The sequence below is a fragment of the Candoia aspera genome, chromosome 1 (assembly GCF_035149785.1).
Source record: "Candoia aspera isolate rCanAsp1 chromosome 1, rCanAsp1.hap2, whole genome shotgun sequence".
NCBI lineage: Eukaryota > Metazoa > Chordata > Lepidosauria > Squamata > Boidae > Candoia > Candoia aspera.
The window spans coordinates 162833883-162854083 of record NC_086153.1 but is presented as its reverse complement, the minus strand read 5'-3'; the positions used below and the strand labels follow the sequence as shown (position 1 = coordinate 162854083).

The following is a 20201-nucleotide window of genomic DNA, read 5'->3' as shown; positions in this document are numbered from 1 at the left end:
TTACATATAGCCTTTCCCAATTCTGTGTTTGACAGATGAGTGGGTGATCCATAGTGCCTGGGAATTCTGATAGTTTTAGTCCCAAAATGTCTTGAGAGGATTCATGATAGGAACACTGGTGTCATCTTCAGGTCACTACTGAAATTACTGGATTATCTTAAATCTCAGACCTTCATTTCTATTTATAAACTAGCTGGAGATTATCAGACTTGGAGATTAATTGAACTGAAACTGAAATAAGTTTGAAATATTTGATTTGGTTTTCCACATTGAAGCAATTCTTTTAATTTATTCAGCATTAAAAGAACTCTCCATGGGAAAAATCCACTCACTACTTTCTGTTGCAGATTACCTTTCTGGAGACAACATGTACATGCAACAAAAACTTCCTCTAGTAATTACAAACTTTGGCCAGATAATTTTAAAATTCAGCACTAATTTACTTAAAAACTCCAGCTCATTCCTTATTCTAAATATGACTTTAATCTCATAGGTTTCCTTGGCATGGCATTTAATCATATTTTTCTCTCAACTGTCAATTTTAAGATGTCTTTGCATCTTATAATATATAAATTATAAGATGCAAAATGTAACTTAAATTAAATAAATTGTAGTCTTTAAAAACAGTACAATTTTTAACTTTTTTTCAGGTCTTCGACTGTTCAAAACTGTGAAGAGAATCAAACCCTTCCAAACAGTCATTCTTTCTAATACTATTGTAAATAGCCATTTTTAAAGTATTCTCTCTCTCTCTCTCTCTCTCTCTCTCTCTCTCTCTCTCTCTCTCTCTCTCTCTCTCTCTCTTTCTCTCTCATCTATCTATCTATATCATCTCTATTTTATTCAAGCTGTTTAAAGCTGTTGTCATCACCAGACCTTGCAGGAGTGAAATTCATTATTATTTGGGCAAATAAAGAACCCATCCTGTGTTGCTTAGCAATTTGCCCAAATTTGCCTTTCCCAGGATTTCTGTAGTCATGGGAAGTTGTGAGTTGGAGGAGAAGAATCTTGTGCCACAGCATGGAAATAAAGATGGGTGCAAAGATGTGATGATTGTGTTTGGTGTCTGGAGCTCAGATCCCAAGTCTCTGACTTTTGTTTGGTTCATTGTCTTGGGCAAACATTTGTTCCCATCTACTTTTGCACTTTGTTCTAAAGATGGTCACCTGAATGCCCCCTGAAAACTTAAAAAGCACCCAGGAAGGCAATCAAATTCTGCATGTGTACAGCTTTGAGTGTTCAGCCACACATTGCTTCTGAACTTGGTGTTTCCATTTAGAATAGGAAAACCAAACAGGAGGGATTTTCGTGGATGGAACTGGCAACTGGCAACCATGAGATGGTTGTATTATTTATTTATTAATCAAATTTATCACCACCCATCTCCCAAAAGGGACTATTTGTGTAGGATGTTGGTTCATTCTCCAGCAGTCTTATTTATATTTATGTTGAATTGTTTTAAATTGTTATTTTAGATTTGTTTTGTTCGTTTACAGACAAGGAGGTAGTCATTGTCACTAGAGAAGGTCTTATAACCCAATAAACCAAAAATACAAAGGTGACCTAGAAGACACAATCCCCCGATAAATTGGCATGACGATCTTAGTAAAATAGAAGCAGAAAATGCCTACCTTTAGCACATTCACCACAAGATGTTCATTGCATACAAAGACAGTGATTTCAAAAATGGTCAAAATCAGCATCTGAACTGGACTTGTTTTCCCCAGGACAGCTCCAAATGAGATCAGGACAGCTGCTGTGCTAAAGTCTGCATTTATCATACTTTTGATTTAATGAGGGAAAAGAAAAACTAAGTTATGTATGTATTAGGTTAGTGAGAATCAATAAAGCACATAATGAAGTAAAATAAATGTTATTTATTCATGCTTTTTTTTTTTTAAAGCATGAATAAAGTTATCCTGGCATCATGAATTACAGCTTTTATGGTCATGGTAAATCCATTAGTATTTTCTCCAAGTCATAAATTTCATACAAAAGCAAACTCAACAGGAGACAGAAGGCGAGAGAAGAAGAGCTACAACTTAATGAACTGAGTCAGCTTTCAGGAAAGTTTTGCAGTTGTGAGCCCTAAGACAGGAAATCATGAAAACCTTGATGGGACAGCACTGATCTAGTTATTTTACCAAGCCCAGGTTGCATCCTAAATATCTGCGGTGACTTCAGTTAGCAGGATACTCTTAAGTAGCACCTTGCTGTCTCTAGCTGGCCCTATACCACTTTGTCTTTTGATGCTGGCTTCAGATGCTGGCTTTCTCAAGAACTAGATGAAGGACATTCCTGGTCAGGATCCAGGTTAAAAACATTTATTGACTCAGCATCATTGCTGGGTAACGGCAGAGGATCTTATTCTTGGGATGAGCACTCTTGCTTCTATTCATCATCTGAGGGGTGCTCTTGAGGTCAGGCCATGAGAAGATGTTTAAGAAGTACCTTCTGGATAATATTATGTGTAACTTGACTCTAAGAGACTTTGAATGCCAAGCTAGTAGTTGTAAGAAGTAAAGAATTGCCTTATTTCTCTTTTTATTCTCTTTCTGTATTTCTCTTATAATCAATAAAATAAATGATTTTACATCTCAATACTGCCCTGAAGAAGATATTACAAGTAAGACTTGGAAAACGGACAAGGGGGAGCAGCAGCAGGAAAAAAAAAACTGTTATTATGTCTAGTCTGCTCCTGAACATCTTGAAAGAAAGCAGTGAATATAGATAAAAAACATACTGGCTTATTAATGAGTGATGACAGGTAAGGTAAAGGTAAAGGTTTCCCTTGACGTAAAGTCCAGTCGTGTCCAACTCTAGGGGGCGGTGCTCATCTCTGTTTCAAAGCCTTAGAGCCGGCGTTGTCCATAGGACACTTCCGGGTCATGTGGCCAGCATGACTCACGGAACGCCGTTACCTTCCCGCCGAAGCGGTACCAATTAATCTACTCACATTTGCATGTTTTCGAACTGCTTGGTGTGCAGGAGCTGGGACTAGCAACGGGAGCTCACCCCGCCGCGCGGTTTCGAACCGCCGACCTTCCGATCGACAGCTCAGCGGTTTAACCCGCAGCGCCACCGCGTCCCTCTGATGCTTTATTAAAACAGCTTTTTGATAATCCTACATAATCAGGTGCAGAATTTTCTCAATTTCATTTTCTTCTTTTAAAAATGGGACCCTGAAATGTCTGCAACTCCTTTTATTCACTGGAAATGTATTGCAGAATATTGTATAGGAAATAGTGTGCAGTGCCTTCCAACAATTAACTTTAGGAGAGGTTTGTATAAAGTAGGAGGCACTTATCTGGACATGACGAAAGGCTTGGCAGATGCTTTTAATTTAGAAAAGTTTGTTTGTATCTGATGTGACAATATCAATACTACATTTGAGGATTACAATACAACACTTACTTCTAAATTTAGGAAATAATATCCTGCTTTTTAAAAGTGGACAAAATAACTATAGATAAGAAACTGGTGTGTATCAGTGCCCATTGCTAATTTTTGTGATAGTCATAACAATGAAATTACTAGCTAGAGGGAACTGTACCTTGCATTTTCAATTTGGGAAAAAACTTTTTTTTCCTGGCAACAGCTTAACTTCTTTTTTAGCAAAAACATTGAATTCATTTCTGCAATTCAATGAACATAGCACCCCCTTGAGGAAAGACACCATTTAGACATCTTTCAACAGCTATATTTGGACTGCAAAAATTAAAAAAAAGGACCAACATTTCTGGAAGCTCCGGTAATCAAGTTAAAATACATAATAGATACCCGCAAGTGAAACTAATTTTAGCTGCACTTTGAAGAAATATACTCTGTTATATATTTTATACTTTGAAAAATTGAATTCCATACTATTACACAAAACTACGCTTAAACCATTGTCAAGAATGAACATACGAACCAATGCTGGGAGACCTATTTACTCTTTACGGTTATTGTGAAGGCTCATAGGATGCTGGAAAAAACATTTTGATTCTTTCCAAAACATTATAGGACTCAGAAGCCATACTGGGGACTGAACCACCTCCTCGATCTTGTAATGGTCTGTGGGAATGACCTTGGCAGACGGGAGGAAGAGCCGCAGACTAGAGGTATCTAGTCATGCAAGAGGTATCTCAGCCCATAGAAGCAAAAGAGGCGTGAGAAGCATTTCAGAAGGGACCCTCCCTAGTTTTCTGGAGAGTAAAAGTAAACAAGGGGAAAAAGACTTTCAGACTTGCAAGGTTCTGTGGGCTGAGATACCTCTTGCATGATGGTTGTCTAGTCTGTAGCTTTTCCTCCCGTCCATTACAGATCTTAATAGAACAATTTTTCCACCCCACAAAAATGAAAGGTTGGGATTGTGGGCCTAGTAAGGGGTGGACGTTGGCTTAAGAAGGAGGAAAGATAAGCTGCAATCAGTAAGGTATCAGCTGCCAAATTGCCAATAGGAATTCTCTGCCCATGGGCATAGTCAGGATATATGTATTCTAGCTTTCATAATACAGTTTCATTCACCATTGAAATTTCTAAACAATAAAGTCCAGTGAAACAATTGGGCCATAGCCAAACCAATGAAAGGCTTAAAATGTGCTATACAATACTAGTGTTGTTCGTAAAGAATGAATTTATTTATTTATTTAGCATTTAAATCAGAGATGGTGAATTTTAAGGCCCTCCAGCTATTACAGACTGACCCTTGCTATGGCTCCTAGAAGATATAATTCAATAATGTCGGTGGAGTCAGAGGTTCCTACCCTTGCTAAAAGCCAAGAAGTAGAAGGAATGTTTCTTTAGAGAATGTGTCCCTAACTAAGGTACCTAAGCTTCCCTAGGTACCACAGGCTTTATCTCAGATGGAGGAAATGGGTCTAAAAATTCTTAGAAGGTTTGAACATCTGAAGAAGTTGGTATGGGACACAGTGTTTCTGAGGCAAATTTACTTGCCAGTCTTATCACCACTCACCATCTCTAGCTCACCATGGTTTATACCATTATCTTTAGCACAACACTTTCTGGGAATTCTAGTAGGAATTCACTTGGAGGAAGCTCTTGGTAAACAATCTTAACATCTAAAGTCACTGGTGCTTATCAGGAAGTTCTCCTTACCTTTCAATGGCATTAGGGATAGTATTTGATTGCATGTGCCAAAATCCTTGTAGGAGGATGCCCCACTGGATGCCCAAGGCAGCAATGAGCAAGTTGATGCCAACACTGCTGAAGCCATATTTTTTCAGGAAGGTCATCAGGAAACCAAACCCAATAAATATCATCACATGAACATCCTGAAAGACTAGAAAGAAAATTAAGAGAAAAAGATGTATGATAGGCAACATTAGGGAAGATGTTTCTCCTGTCAACTTACTTTCATTTTTTCCTTCCCAAGGCAAGTTTTAAAAGGGACAGTTAATTATTTCTGGTAACATTATCACATGTCCTCTCCTCTAGAATGAATAAATGAATGAATGAATGAATGAATAGCTTGTTGTTTATGTAGCTCAAATTTTCATAAAGCTCCTTCCCTCATCCATTAAGAAAAACCCATCATGAGAAACAGATATATTCAGTGCCCATGAAGTGCTGATGGTTTCAGGAGCAAAGGAAGGGGGGATAGAATGGAATGGATTATCCTGGAAAAGGGAAGGTGCTCTTAGCTGGCAGAAACTTTTCACCAGCAAGAGCAATTTCTCCACCCTCTGGGGGAACTGAGTAAGAAGAAGAAGAAAAAGTCCCACCTCAGGGTGAGAACTTTCTACAGTTTTTACTTACATTATCAAGAAACAGCATACAGGCAACGAACAGGTACAATAATAACTTTAAACCACAATAGGCTGTTGAATGAACAGCCACCTTAAAAGTACAGAACATTTTTAAAGGCCAGTGCATGTTTAAACAACCCAACTCTAACCGCTCCCTTGGCAAATAAGCTCGCTCTAATTGCCTTGGCCTAGAGTCTTGAATAGCAGTTCTTCTCTCTCTTTCCCTCCGGACTCCCTCCTTCTAGACTCCAGATTGCTTCTCTCAGCTTCTCCTCCTCTTGACCTTCCAAACCATCATTCACCCCATCCAAAACCACTGGGAGATTCCCTCACAGGCAAAACTTCCAGCTCCTCATGCTCCATGTTGGCCAAGCTGTCAACTGATACTCGGGAGTTCTTTGCACAAAATCTCCTGCCTTCTCCCCAGTGCCTCCTCCTTATCATAAGTAGTCTTTCTGCTACCAGAACTTTCTGCTCTGTTGGTTTCAAACACCATTCCTGCCTTCTTTCCCACTTTCTTCTGCCTTCCTACCCAGAGTAAAGGTACTTTATACATTCTGTGTCCTGCTCCCTCTAACTGACTTGCATAAGGATAGTTAAACTATGACTGGAGCCAGCAGATCAGATCAGATCAGATCAGATCAGATCAGATCAGATCAGATCAGATTACTCTGGTTTATATGCTACTTCAATTCAAAGACTCTGAGTGACTTACTATGCACATGCACATGCAGAGAGAGAGAGAGAGAGAGCAGGATTATAACAGTAAGAAAAGAGATGCAAGGAACAACTAACAACATCCAGCCCAGAGCATCTGCATCTCAGGGATAATGTGTCCTTTCATCTCATCCCTAAATGTTACTCAGAACAGTCACATTTTGGAGGGTCTTCATAGGAATACAGCAGTCCAGACATTCTCTCAGTGCTGGGACCCTTAGCAAGCCTTCTCACTGGATAAAATGGTCTCAGAGATATCCAGGCCATGAGACATGTAGGATTTTAAAAATGATAACCAGCACTTTGAACTGCACCCAAAGCTAGTCAGCAACCAATGCAACTCCTGTAGTATTACAAAAATGAACATGTGCATAACTAACTGGACCAGCTGGATGATCTTCAAAGGCAGTCCTATGTAGAGTGCATGGGGCCATGAACCCAAGAAGCCTCCTGATTGCAAACAGGAACATCCGAGTCCTGCCAAATTCAGGTACAAGAGTGACCAATGTGGTTTCCATCCTATGCCTAGGACTTAATTCTGACTGAAAGGGTCTATGTAATCCATTTCATCCACGGCTCTCCACAGCTGCAACCCCAACACATTCTCAACAACTTTCTTTAGAAAAGAAGGTTCAAGGCAGGCTATTGGTTATCCAGAAAAGCAGGTTTGACCAATTGCATCTTGAAGAGGGAAGGCACTACTGGTTGGTGGCACAATCACTATGTTCTAGAATGCATTAAGCACTACTTGCAGCCAGTTTCAAGTAACTTCTCCAGAGGTTTTCACTAACCAGGTGAAATAGGGGTGTAATCCAGAGATGGCACACCAAACAGGACACAGAACCCTGTCCATTCCTTCAGGGACCACAGAGTCAAAGCAATTCCAGATAAGCTCACCAAATGAGGCCTCTGCCATATCAGCTCCAGCCAACATCCAATTCTAAATGAATGTGAGCACTTTCATCCTTCTGACTTCATATGAATTCACTGCAATGGCTCAGCAGCCAATTTTTTGGCCCAGCTTTCTCGAATGGTCAGAGTAACTTTAAACAAATCTACTGATCAGCTTTACTGAGTACAAGAGGAAAGAAGTAAGCCCGCTTCACTGTTTTTCTTGCTACAGTGTAGACTAGAATTTGAGCTCTTCCCCATGTTCACTCACATTCATCTTCACCAGCATCATTCTAGGCTGCAGTTTCATATTCTCTTCTGTGGTTCCATATTCCAGATCTCCTCGGTACACCAAGGAGTTCCCTTGGCACAGTGGGCAAAGAGAGGCTGCTCAGGAGCAGTCCTATTAAACTGCAGCTTTTCCAATATTCCAAAGCTCAATTGAGTATTCATCAGAACTAACCACCAGGGCTTGAAGATAATCCCCAAGCAACCTTTGGAAACCCAGAGGAACCATTAGGCACCTGGGGTGAACCAATCAAATGGGTCCATACCTCCCTGTAGAGGTCACAGGCACTGGTTGCCAGGAAAACCAGAGAGTGATCTGACCATGACGAGGGACTGAGAAAAATGTCCCCTGTCACATTTCAGTTGCTCTGGAATGGGTTTAGCCCATGATCACCTAGGATAAGGCTTGTAAGTTCATGGTGGCCATGAACTCACAAGCCACATCTAACCCCCACCCCAAAAGAAGTCTCTCAAAACCAGTAAGTTAGGGGACTTCACTGCCAATCCTATGATGAGGTTCAGCAGCTCAGGCAGGGATGAAGCTGTGCAGCAGTGAGGCCAGTGCAATATCAACACCCTCAACTTGTTCCTCCAAGCTAAGCATATGAGTAAGACCTTACAGTCAGTTATCCCAGAACATTGTGTCTGGTCACCTGCAGAGTCTCCTGGATGACAACCAATACTCATCCTTCCTTCCTTTCCCTGGAGTCATGGCTGATGCAGCACCTGATAACCAGACTGGCACATTTTAGACAGTATAACACCCTCCTCTGCACCTATCCAGGTCTTACTTGTACATACCAGGTTTGCCCTCAAATCCTAGACAAGGAGAGATTTATTACAGGCAGATTGGAATTCAGAGGTGGAGCCCACAGTTCACTGAACCCCCATTACCTAGTTCCCGAGACGAGAGCCAAATGGTTGGAAGCATGGATTGGGCTCAAGTTTCAATTCACCCTTCTTTAGAATGAAACCTCTGCTTCCCACTTTATCTGTCCTAACAGTCAGGAACCACGCTGAGACAAGGAATAGGTCTCTAGTGTTTTATTACTGCTACATTAGACAGAAAATCCTAACAAACTGAAGAAGCGTGGGAAAAACCCAGACAGATAAACCCCAAAAGTCAAGGCGGGTCTGATCTGTGTCTCTTTGAATGGCTGCTTAACTCCTCGGTACTACGCATGTGTTTTCCCCCCTGGATAGGGGCCCCCTCCTGCTCACCATCAGTACTCATGACATTATCTGTCCATTACTACCTCAATGCTATTTCTCCTCTCTACTCCTCTATTTCCTCTTACCTCCTACTTCTAGGCAACATATGGGGATGCCTAACTTACCCTACTTCTTTTCATCCTCAGCATCCAACCCCACCAAGCCTACTTATTCTTCCTCTGTTTGGTCTTGACAAAGTCATCCCACAGTCACTACTCTTATCCATCCACACCTCCTTCTATCAAGTTACTCCAGTTTCTAATCCCAACCTCCCCATTCCCCCAGATTCCACTCATCCCCAAATTCAATAGAGACAATCCCTCACAATTTTATCTCCCAGGGGGAAGCATCTGCTACCACTCTCTACCCCTCAATCAGGGATGGTGGTTCACATCTTCAACTCTCCCACCTCTTCTTTCCCCAGTCCAGTCTACCACAGTACCTTCCAGAACCAGCTCAGATCATCTAACTCTCCACTTTTACCTTTTGTCTTTGAGGAGCCCATTTCCTGCATCCTGCATTTTAGCTGTTTAGCTTAACTTTATCCTTTCCAGCTTTGCATGAACTTCATTGCAACCACTGTGTTATGTGTCTTTTGGCAACTAATTGACTTTTTAAAAAAAAGAAGGTTGAGGGGCAAAAATAAAAAAAATCAGTGGGGTTACTTCCAAGAAAATTGGTTGAAGAATCAGCTAAATGATTTGAATGAAGAACACATTAAAATTATGGGGCACTTTTACTTTTTACTTTTTTACTTTTTTTACTGTTTAACACTTCGAGGGTTCATATTTTTTCAAGGCAAGTAGTTATTCTCCATTTCTCCTTTCTTCCAGTGCCTCACTGTATACCTGTATGCTGATACCACATTCTCACTAGTGGGTGCAATTTCACATAATGGTAATTGGTCATCACAATTATCATCAGCATTGCAAAATTATTCAGATCATAATTTGTGCCTTGTGTCTACTTGACAATCTAAATGTTTACAAAAAAAGAAACTACTGTACATACTGTGAACAACACAGAACAGCAAGCAAAGTTTATTGTATTTACAGAAAAAAGAGAAAGAGAGGAAGATGGATGCAGTGGTTTCAATTTAAAGAAACGTGAATGGAAGCAGAATATGCCTTAATATTAGTTCATGACCTCTTGTGCAAAAGCTTACAGAGAGTTTTCTCTATCAGAAAGTATCAAATTGCGTTATATATCTGTGACAATATTTCAGGAAATTACAAGACGTTTTGTAGATAAAGTCTGGATGATAAAGCAAGTCTTAAGCAGTAGTTACCACATATAGAGAAACTCATCTGGATCCAAGGTCATTTGGTTCCTGTAGGAGTCATGCATATGTCAATGCAAAAATAACCCTTCCATGAAAAACACTTTTGATGGAACAACTTTTAAAAAAATTGGTGAGTTAGAGAGGTCTATAGATCAATGACAGAACATGTGTTTTGAAAGCAGAAGAGCCTAGGTTCTGTCTTTGGCTTCTCCAATTAGAAGGATCAAATAGCAAGAGATTAAAAAAGAGTTTGGACTTGAGATCCTGGTCAGCCACTATCAGTCAGAAAAAAATAGTTCGATACATGAAATGCCTCACTTCATATAAGGTAGCTTCTTAGAAAAATTGTAACCGAATGTCCCTATCTAGGTGTATTTGATGCCTAAGCCTTATTATTCCAGTATTGGCTGGGGATGTCTGAAGCTACTATATCGCACGTGGGGGTAGGGGAATTGAGAAAGATTCCTCTAAAAATATGGTAATTTAGTTTTTTCTATGTTGCTAGGTCAATGAGAGCATGTTCAGGATAAATGTCCTAGCTACACTAATGCTTTGGTTTAATTAATTAAACTTGGCCAACTTTGGCTGAAAAACTAAGCAGGGTCAGACCTACTTAGTATTTCAGTGGGAAACCACTAGGACATCCTATGACTGTGGGCTAGACTGGGAAACTGATAAAACATCTTAGAAGCAGACAGTGGCAAACTATTTATGCCCTGCCGCCAAGCAAACTACATGGCCATGTAACTTGACTCAGACACTTTACATACACATGGCTTAAGTGCTGTTCCTTCCATTCAAAAGAGAATTGCAGCAATTGTAAGTAGATTCACCTTTCTTCACAGGATGAATCCCCATTCACAACTGGAATAATAATAACAACAATAATAATAATAATAATAATAATAATAATATGAAACTATCTATTTATAATAAATAGTTTATGAAACACTTGCAAAGCATCCTAGAACATTAGCTCAAAATACTAAAATGTGGGTAAATATATGTATGTCCTACCATATTTAATGACTAATGACTTACATTAATGCATAGACATGTTGCCAGGCTACAGTGGAATGAAGCTCCTTCACTATAATTTTTAATAATATATCTGTGGATCTTACAGTTCCAGAAAAAAAGAATTCCCCCTCTCCAATAATGCCAGAAACTTGTGGGACACTCACTCCATCTTTGCACTTTTAATCTGCAAGTCAACAGATGTCTGTGAGTAGGTGGAAGATAGGAGTCCAAGGAAGTTTATGAGAAGTCAGAGAAATTCAAATTCCAAGACATACACACTCTCCAGACTTGAGGAACTTCCTAGAAATGGGAAGTTAAGACATATTCAGACAGAATATGTCAAGTGGCTAGCTTGCTAACAACAAAATTATCAGAAGCATCACATCTTTCCCCAAATTTTCTCCATTATAGTATTTTATGTTTGCATCTAAGCATTACTTTGCACTATGCCCCGTATTAAGAATGATGTCCTTTCCTTAGAAGGAAACTTTAGCACTTGAATGAGGCACGTGCCACCCGTTTATGATGTGGAAGAGAGTGCAAGAAGCTTCCTAATTAAATTGCGCACAATGTTAGAACAAGCCAAAGAACAGCTAATTTTCACCAGATAGCTATAATTTATTAACCAAACAACAGCACTTACTTGGGTATAACTCCAGACCAGTGGATGGTTTGCTCAAGCTGTCCCCTGCACTATATCTTACAAATATTCCAAATAAAATGATAATGATCACCTGCAAAAGAATGGCAAGTACAGGGAATCTGATCCGCATATTGGTGGAGAAAGAATTTGAGCTGGGCATCTTTGCAGGAGTTTGTCAAAGAATGATAATGACAAATCCTTGTTTGCTGTAAGTGGTGTCGTGTCATAATGACATAGCATAAGCTCCTGCTTGTTAAAGGTCAATCCCACTGAAGGAGGTTCTTAACTTTACTAAATGGTTCCTGCTTAGAAAGTTGCTTTTATTCATCTTTAAGATTTATATCCATTCCTTCAAAACTTTCCCAGGACAGCAACTTTTATATCTATATAATACAAGGAAATGATCAAAGACATCAAATGACTTGTGTTTGTATAGTTTTAATATTGCATTATGTCTGACTGCTTTCTCATGCACCTTGTTTAAAATATATGATAAATTAAAGTAAATTAATTTATGAATTTGCATCTAAGTGCAAAGTCCAAAAAGTTTTTCCACAGTATTACAGCTACACATTATACGCACAACCGTATGTTTTCACAGATAAGACAAAAATAAGGGTTTTTTTCTGCCAAATTAGTAGTACGACAAATGACAGATAACACTTTTTTTTAAATGTGAGCTTCCTTTTTTTTTACTTTCTAATATGCAAGAGTACAGAAATATACTCATAAATATAAAATAAGTGAGTTATCAAAGTGGAAATATTTTTGAAAAGTTTTTAAAAATATTTTGTGAAATGTTTTAGAATGAAATAAGCATTTATAGTATGGGTGAGCAGACACTCTATGAATTTATTCAATTTGAATAGCACCCTGCTTTAACTCAGGTTATTCGGAAGGCTGCCGCATCTGACAGGTCTGAATTCAGTTAGAATCAGCAGTCTAGTTCTCAAATAGATAGTAACTGGAAACCAAGTAGCCTTATGGATGAAACATTATAAATTTCAAATAAATATGCAGTGGGATTTTAAAATTATTATTCTAGGTATTTCAAGTGCTTTTCTCTTAAAACAAGTGTGGATAACTTTCATTTTTTCATAGAGCTGACTTATCTCAAGAGATCAAGGTTCAGATTAATGGGTCAAATGTGGGACTACAGAAGACCAGTATTTATGGGGGGCTCCCAAATAAAGACCTCTTTATTTCAGTAGAGGAGGGTTAGTTATTATGAAAATGGCTCACTGCACAAAAAGTTGGCCCAAGCTAAGAAGCCTGTAAAATTTCAAAGTGTTAGCAAGTAAAAGGAGTTACTTTGGAAATGACACCCACTTTAAGTAAGAAATTTGCATGTTTTCTGAATAGGCAACATGGTTACAGAACCAAGGTTAATGGAAAGAAGTGTAAGACAGTTTTCTTAATTTATTTCTCCATAGAAATTACAACAGGACAGGACTAGAACTCAGATGCAGAACAAATATTGGCACAGAAAGAAGGATTTGAATATTCCATTTCCTAGCTTAAACAATCGGTGTTATACTTCCACAGATCTCTACAACTCAAACAACACTCTTGTAATTTCTACTCCTGGGAGACAAATTGAATAAAAAGCAAACTAACTTTAGAGAAGTTCTGTGATACACAGTATATCTGGATAACTCTTCATCTTGATCTTCCTATACCTTTACAAATCATTAATGTACTTTCAAAAAGATTCTTAATACAGCACTTGTGTTTTCAAAGGAACCTCATTGTTTCAGGTCAGCCCCAAATCTATCCAAAGCCACCCAGAATGGTTAGCAATTTAGCAGAATCTGATATGCACCTCTAATCATACTAGACTGGGACCCAAGCACTGGTGGGATTACCAAATTTGAATTAAAATGTTGTACTGGTCAGTGACCGTAATAAAATCAGTTGAATTGAAATTGAATTAAAATGTGATTGTCCGTTTGTTTGTTTGATCAATTTAGAGGCTACCTGACTCCTAATAACTCTGAGTGACCATTAAAAAGTAAGAACAATATGGTGAAAGAAAAAGAATTTATCAGTGGCCCACAAACAGATGTGTAAACAAAGAAATAAAAAATCCAACAGGGGCTCTACCATCAACCTGCCCCAAGGCCTAGGAGAATGGCCAGGTCTTCAGTAACTACCTGGATGCCATCCTGGGGGATATCGTTCCAGAGAGGAAGTGCCATGACAGAGAAGGCACACTTCCTGGGTCCTGCTAGATGTCATTTCTCAATATTTCTTAACTGAGGGGACCCAAAGTGCACTGAATGTTGGAGTTGTTTCATTCACAGGGAAAATAAGATGGATTTCCAAACTGTAATGGTAAGCCCTAGAATTACAGATCTTAATCTGTTTTATGTAAGTGTCAGGCTCTGCCTGCTACCCAGTAAAAACACAGACGCTAGAGTAGGCTTAGGTTCTGGATTTATTTGAGTAACAGTATGCATGCCCTTTAAGAAAGCTGAGAGTGAGTGGAGCGCGCCGGAACGGGATTTAAATAGCCCGCACCGGTCAGCGCTCCACCCCTCCTTACTCTGGGTGGGCCCCCGAGCCCCGCCGGTTCCGTCGTCGGTAGGTGAGGGGTCGTGGAGCCCCTCCTGTGCTCCGGGCGTTTCCTCGATTGCTTCCCTGGCCGGTGATGGTTCATTGCCGGGCGATCAGGTTCGTGATCTCTTTGACAGCTCGGGCACGCCTCTTGGTCTGGTCTTGTCAATTGCTTTCTTTGCAACATTGTATCTTTCTCTTCCGTGCCTCCGCTAGAGTTGATACTTTGTTGCCAGCACCTGTTGCTCTCTTTTGTTACCTAGTTGCCTTTTCCCTTAATCCGCCAGGGACCCATTTCCCTGCATTGTCATGCGAGCCGTTGCGATGTCACAAGCATCGCAACGGTGATCATGACAGTAAGAGAGTTCCATATCCGCTGCTCTTAATACAAGATGGTGCTTGCTTCATTAGATAGCCTTTCCTAAACATCTATGAAATCAGTTGACGTGATCCTGAAAATATAGGAATTTGTTTTAATTATCACAATGAGTGGCTTTCACAGTCTTGCCATACAAGAACCCATTTCTGGTTTCTACCTTTTAACAGTAAAATCTAGAGATGAGGAGCAACAAACTCTGTAGCAGACATAGGATGGGGAAAGGATTCGGCCTAATGTTGTAGGGCCATTGTGGATCTTTCAGTATAGTTGGGCTTTAAATATTTTTAAAAATTAGGTTGCCCAGTTGTTAGTAATTTCCACACACACACACACACTAAAGTAGGGTCTAAACTGACAGGACATGAGTCTCTATGAGTTGCATAGTTGTTGGCAGTATGACACGACAAATGCACCATGAAAATTCTCAGGGCCAACTCCAGTCCTTCCCTTTGGCTCACCTAGAATATAATTTGCAAGGTCGGCCTTTCCATTTTTTAGTGACTCATGAGTGTTGCAAGAAGAGCCTGGACAATCAGATCCTGTTAAAGGGAATGGAAAGGCTTTTAGGATCTTGGATTGGAATTTATCGAACAATATGCAAGTTTTCCACAGTATATACTGTATTTGTTCTATCCCTTAATTGTTTTCAAATTCTGGGATAAAGCATTGGGAATGAGGCACAGGGAATAAAGTCAGAACTAACAGAAAAGAATGTTAGTGATAAATTGTCAGAAATAGAGGTCAGCAGTGCTTGCAGTTTTCTGCCGAAAAGGGGGCAGTTTATGCTGCTGCCAACAATATTTCAAAGCTTAGTAAAAGTGGTTGTTTTGTGAAGGGAGCCCCTTGGAGAATGATCCACATCATAAGTAAGAAACTTGTGTGCTTTCAGAAAAATAGGCAAAGAGGTTACGGACTGATGAGTAATGAAAAACAGTATAAGACTGTTCTCTTAATTTATTTCTTCATAGAATTACAATAGGACCTGAGTGGAAAACAGACGTGGAACATACTTTGGCACAGAAAGTAGAATTTGAACATCCAGAATTTCCTAGCTAAGCAGCCAGAACTACACATTCACAGATCCTCACAGACTCGGGCAAACATCTAACAAACAAAACTAACAAAAAGTGAACTAACTCCAGAATACTTCGGTGACACATATGGAGAAATCTCCTTTCCTTCGTCTTTGTTTTCATACAGTTCAACAAAACACTACTGCAGTTTCAGGAAAACTGAGAATTAGTCTGCTTCAAAGGAATCCCTCTTTGATTCAGGTCAACATCACATCTATTCAAAGTCATCCAGAACTGTTTGGGATTTAGTTGAATCTGATATGCACGCCAATCAAAGTCTGAGAGAGAAGTGCTGCAAGTATTTTATTGTCTTCTATTCCAACAGAAACAGTTTTGTGCCTTCTGCCATCAAACTATTAAAGCCTAAGTCATAGGGTCAATTTTATATGGAGCTCAGGACCATACCCCAACTACATCTTCAGAAACAACACAACCCAAATTTCTGAAAGTAGTATTTCAGATTCTTGAGTGTATCTCTAAAGCTGCCTTGCAGCTGGAGGTTGGTCTAACTAAGGTGGAGACTGCAATGGCTTCCTCAGTGTTCTTGCTAATTTAATTTGACCTGGAAGCAGACCCAACTGGATGAACAGATGACTTATGGCCTCTCCCAGATTTTTTGCTGTCCATGGGCTCTGTTCAGACTAGGATGCTTTTTAACCAGTGAGTTCTGAACAGCAGAATAAATAAGGTCCTGGAAACTCTGCCTGATTGCAAAGCATCTCAGTCCAGACAAAAGCTTCACAAGCACAGGGCATTAGCAGTGAGGATATGCCCTGAATCTGAGCCTGCAGCCAACAAAATATCTTGCCACCTTGGAACTGTCTAATGATTGGAGACCCTTCCCTCAAGCTAAATAATCCTCCCATCTGCTTTGCTGGAAGATAGGCTTACTAGGACTTCCTATGAAAAGCACCCCTGGGCATGTCTTGCTGAAGTGTGAATTCTATGGGTATCTTTGTGATATGGTTATTATGCTCCTTTTAGTCAATTTGCCAGGCCATCCAGATGACTTCCACCTCACCTGTCATTTTGGGACCGGAAGCCTGTTACAGAAAGTCCTCCCATGTAATTTTAAGCTAGCTTTCCCTGACCTGTTGTCCTCCAGATGAATTCAAATATTTCAACACATGGAATTTCCAGCCAGTATGGAATAAAAACTAAACCAATCTTTCCACCAGGCACCAGACCAATCAGATTCCTGACTCAGCCCCCATCCTAGCCCAACATGTGGGGAAGAGTCAAGTCTTCACAGCCTTCCAGAAAGCTAAAAGAGTAGGGATCCCTCAAATTCAGCTGAGAGGCTATTCCAAAGTATAAATGTTTCCCTACACAAAGGAAGTAGCTATATACATGAAAGAAGCTTATAAGAAGTTGGTGTTAAGGGCCCCCATCTCTTTCTCCCACAAGAGGGGACAGCAGAATAAACTTTAGTTTTGTTATAGCAGATTTCTGTCTTGAAATTATATGTAATCTAGGAACTGTAGTTTAAAAGGGACTCTAGTCAAGTGTTTAACTACCCATTAAAAAAAAAACATGGATTTTTTTTTTTGTGGGTGTGTTTTACCAATTAGAATTTATTGTAAAGTGCAATTCCTGGTGCACGTTTCATGACAAACCTTTCTGCTAAAGCATGCAGTGCTAAATCATTCTTTTGCATTATCTGTTGATGTAGCCAATAACTAGTATTTGGATTCTGTTCCAGGCCTAGAGGACCTATGCTCATCTTCTTAGGCCCTTGGTGTTTTCTCCTTGTTCTAACATCCCAAATCATAATTCTATATGCATTTTTCCTGTTCACTCTCTGTTTTGTCACCACTTAGATGCCAATTCCCTTCCTTCTCCAACTGTCCTTATTTTTTTCATTTCACTTCCTCTCTGAAAACCCTCCTTCCTCAGAGGAAAGAAAAGTGGGTCACAGATGGCATTAGAAAGGGTGGAGGATCTTTCCTTATTTGCAAACTGTCTACTGCTTTCATTCTTACTCATAGTATATTACCAAACCTGCATCTAGGCGCAGAGACATGTACTGAATCTGGGTGTTTCATCACAATGACAAACATTCAGTGTAACATTATGATGCAAGCTCCATCCCTCACGTACTTGCGTGCAATGTTGCAACACACATACAAAAGGGGCAGAGATTGCCTTGTGACACATTGTTCTCCCCACAGACACCCATATCTAGACAGTTATTGGTAACCAAACTGATGGGATATGTATATGCTATACATAATTTCTTGATAAAAGGTAAATGTAAAGGTTTCCCTTGACGTAAAGTCCAGTCGAGTCTGACTCTAGGGGGCGGTGCTCATCTCCGTTTCTAAGCCTTGGAGCCGGCGTTGTCCATAGGACACTTCTGGGTCATGTGGCCAGCATGACTCACAGAACGCCGTTACCTTCCCGCCGAAGCGGTACCTATTGATCTACTCACATTTGCATGTTTTCGAACTGCTAGGTGAGCAGGAGCTGGGATTAACAACGGGAGCTCACCCCACCGTGCAGTTTCGAACCGCCGACCTTCCGATCGACAGCTCAGCGGTTTAACCCGCAGCGCCACCGCATCCCTATTTCTTGATAGTGATGAATTAAAGCCTCAGGAAACAAAAGGATGTGTTTGCAAAACCTGTCATTTTGCACAAACATGTTGTTGAGGCCTCTCTTGCCAATTGGCTTCTAGTACTCCTCCGCCTCCCCAGAGTAAAGATTTCCACCACTACCACCATTTGGGTAGGAGAGTAAGGAGTAGTAACATTAACCTCAAAATGGGATGACTGAATTCAAATGCAGGATGTGTATGTAAAGGGGTACTGCACCATAGGCTTTCAATTTCACACAGCTAATCCTAACCCTCATTCTGATAGGTGATCTCTGCTAGAGTGAACAATAACTAACAAGTCTTCTATCCCTGGAATGTGGATGGATGAAAAGTCTTGTGAAATGAATTAATTGAGAATTGAAGTATAACATAACTCTCTGGATTCACCTGTTTTCTGCATTCCTTGCCTGAAGAGCCGCACACTTAATGACTTGCCAGTTACATAGGCCTCTCGGCTTCAGCTTTTTTCTTTTAATAGGATCAATAAAACAGCAAAGCTTGCAACTGCCTTGGGAGTGGCAGATAATAACTGGATTCACTTTGTAACCCTTCAGATATTTAACAAGACTTCTTTGTCTGCCAGTTCATCCACAGGCTGGCAGATGTTGAATAACATACCAGGTCAAAGGTTTTTCTGCTGCTATTTGTGCAATAATCCTAAAGCTTCTTTTCCCCACCTTCAAATCAGTCTTGATTCCTGGTGGCGATACAAACAAGTTCATACGGTTTTCCTGGCAACATTTTTGAAAGTGGCTTGACCTTGTCTTCTTCCTAGGGCTGAGAGAAAGAGACTGGTGCAAAGTCACCCCACCGGTTCCCATGCCTCAGGTAAGACTAGAACTCAGACCTCCTCAGTCCTAGTCCATCACTTCACCAAACTAGCTCTAAATCCCAAAGCTACTTTGGAGTTAGATCTATTCATAGTTTCTTTTCACTCCTGTTTTTAGGGAAGCTTCCAGGTTCTAATCCTCATAGCAGGCTGGTTGGCACTTCTTGTTTGCCCCAGCATGAGCCCAAGCCACTCACCCTTTCTGGATAGTAGGAATGCAAGACGTCCTCAACTCTTCCCCATCCTGCAGCAAATGCAACCTCCACCAGTATTTTCTTGCATTGCCTCAAAATTAAATGTTTTCCACTTTGTGATGGAAGAGGAGATAACAACCAGTTTGTCTACTGTGCTTCATGGCATTGTTGGTAAATGCCTCTGCTCCGATTGACAGGTATGTACTGCAGCAGGAACAACCCCTTCCTTTCAGTCCTTGGTCACTGCCCTCCATAACTGTTTTATTTTGGGCTGTTAAATCGATTGCCCCATTCTGAAGACATGCACTGAACCGTTGAACCATTAACTACCCAAAGTAAACAAGTTCGCATAACCTGCTAGATGGTTAACTGACCTGGTTATGCCTATGGCATGAATACAGACTCCTCTTCATACTGGTGGCTATATATTGCCAAAACGGCCTTTTACTTTTATTTCTTATATATAATTTTTCAAAAATTTAATGCTGTTTACTAAGTTAACGCATCAAAGTGCAGCTGTACGCAGACACAATAACCAGCTTTACAACCAAGGTTCCTTTCTTGCTTTTTCCATCTGTGGCTCCCTAATCTCTGCTGCATCCCATTGTCATGGGAGGCTTCCAGGAGCACAAGAAGCAAAAGTTTGCTGGTTTGAATCCAGGCAGAAACAAGTTTTCTTTCATTGTTGCTATATTTCTTTTCTTGCTACCAGCTTTTAACCTGGTATTACTGAACTGTTGACAGCTTTCTTGGGCATCATTGATAAAACGG

The 20201-nt window shown here is 40.2% G+C and overlaps 1 protein-coding gene across 3 annotated transcripts in view; it reads right to left on the bottom strand.

The window, feature by feature from the left end:
* Positions 1-19621, bottom strand: part of RHAG (Rh associated glycoprotein) — a 28970-nt gene extending 9349 nt beyond the window's left edge. The window contains exons 1-4 of one of the 3 annotated variants that reach the window (XM_063317316.1): positions 19434-19571; positions 11804-11894; positions 5101-5284; positions 1632-1782 (exon numbers count right to left, since the gene is read on the bottom strand). In XM_063317316.1, the coding sequence (XP_063173386.1) occupies positions 1632-1782; positions 5101-5264 (315 nt within the window). In that variant the 5' untranslated portion in view covers positions 5265-5284; positions 11804-11894; positions 19434-19571. Of the gene's footprint in view, positions 1-1631; positions 1783-5100; positions 5285-11803; positions 12008-19433 lie in introns of those variants that run through there. The other 2 variants (XM_063317308.1, XM_063317299.1) reach the window with 2 other exon arrangements.
* Positions 19622-20201: the final 580 nt, after the last annotated feature.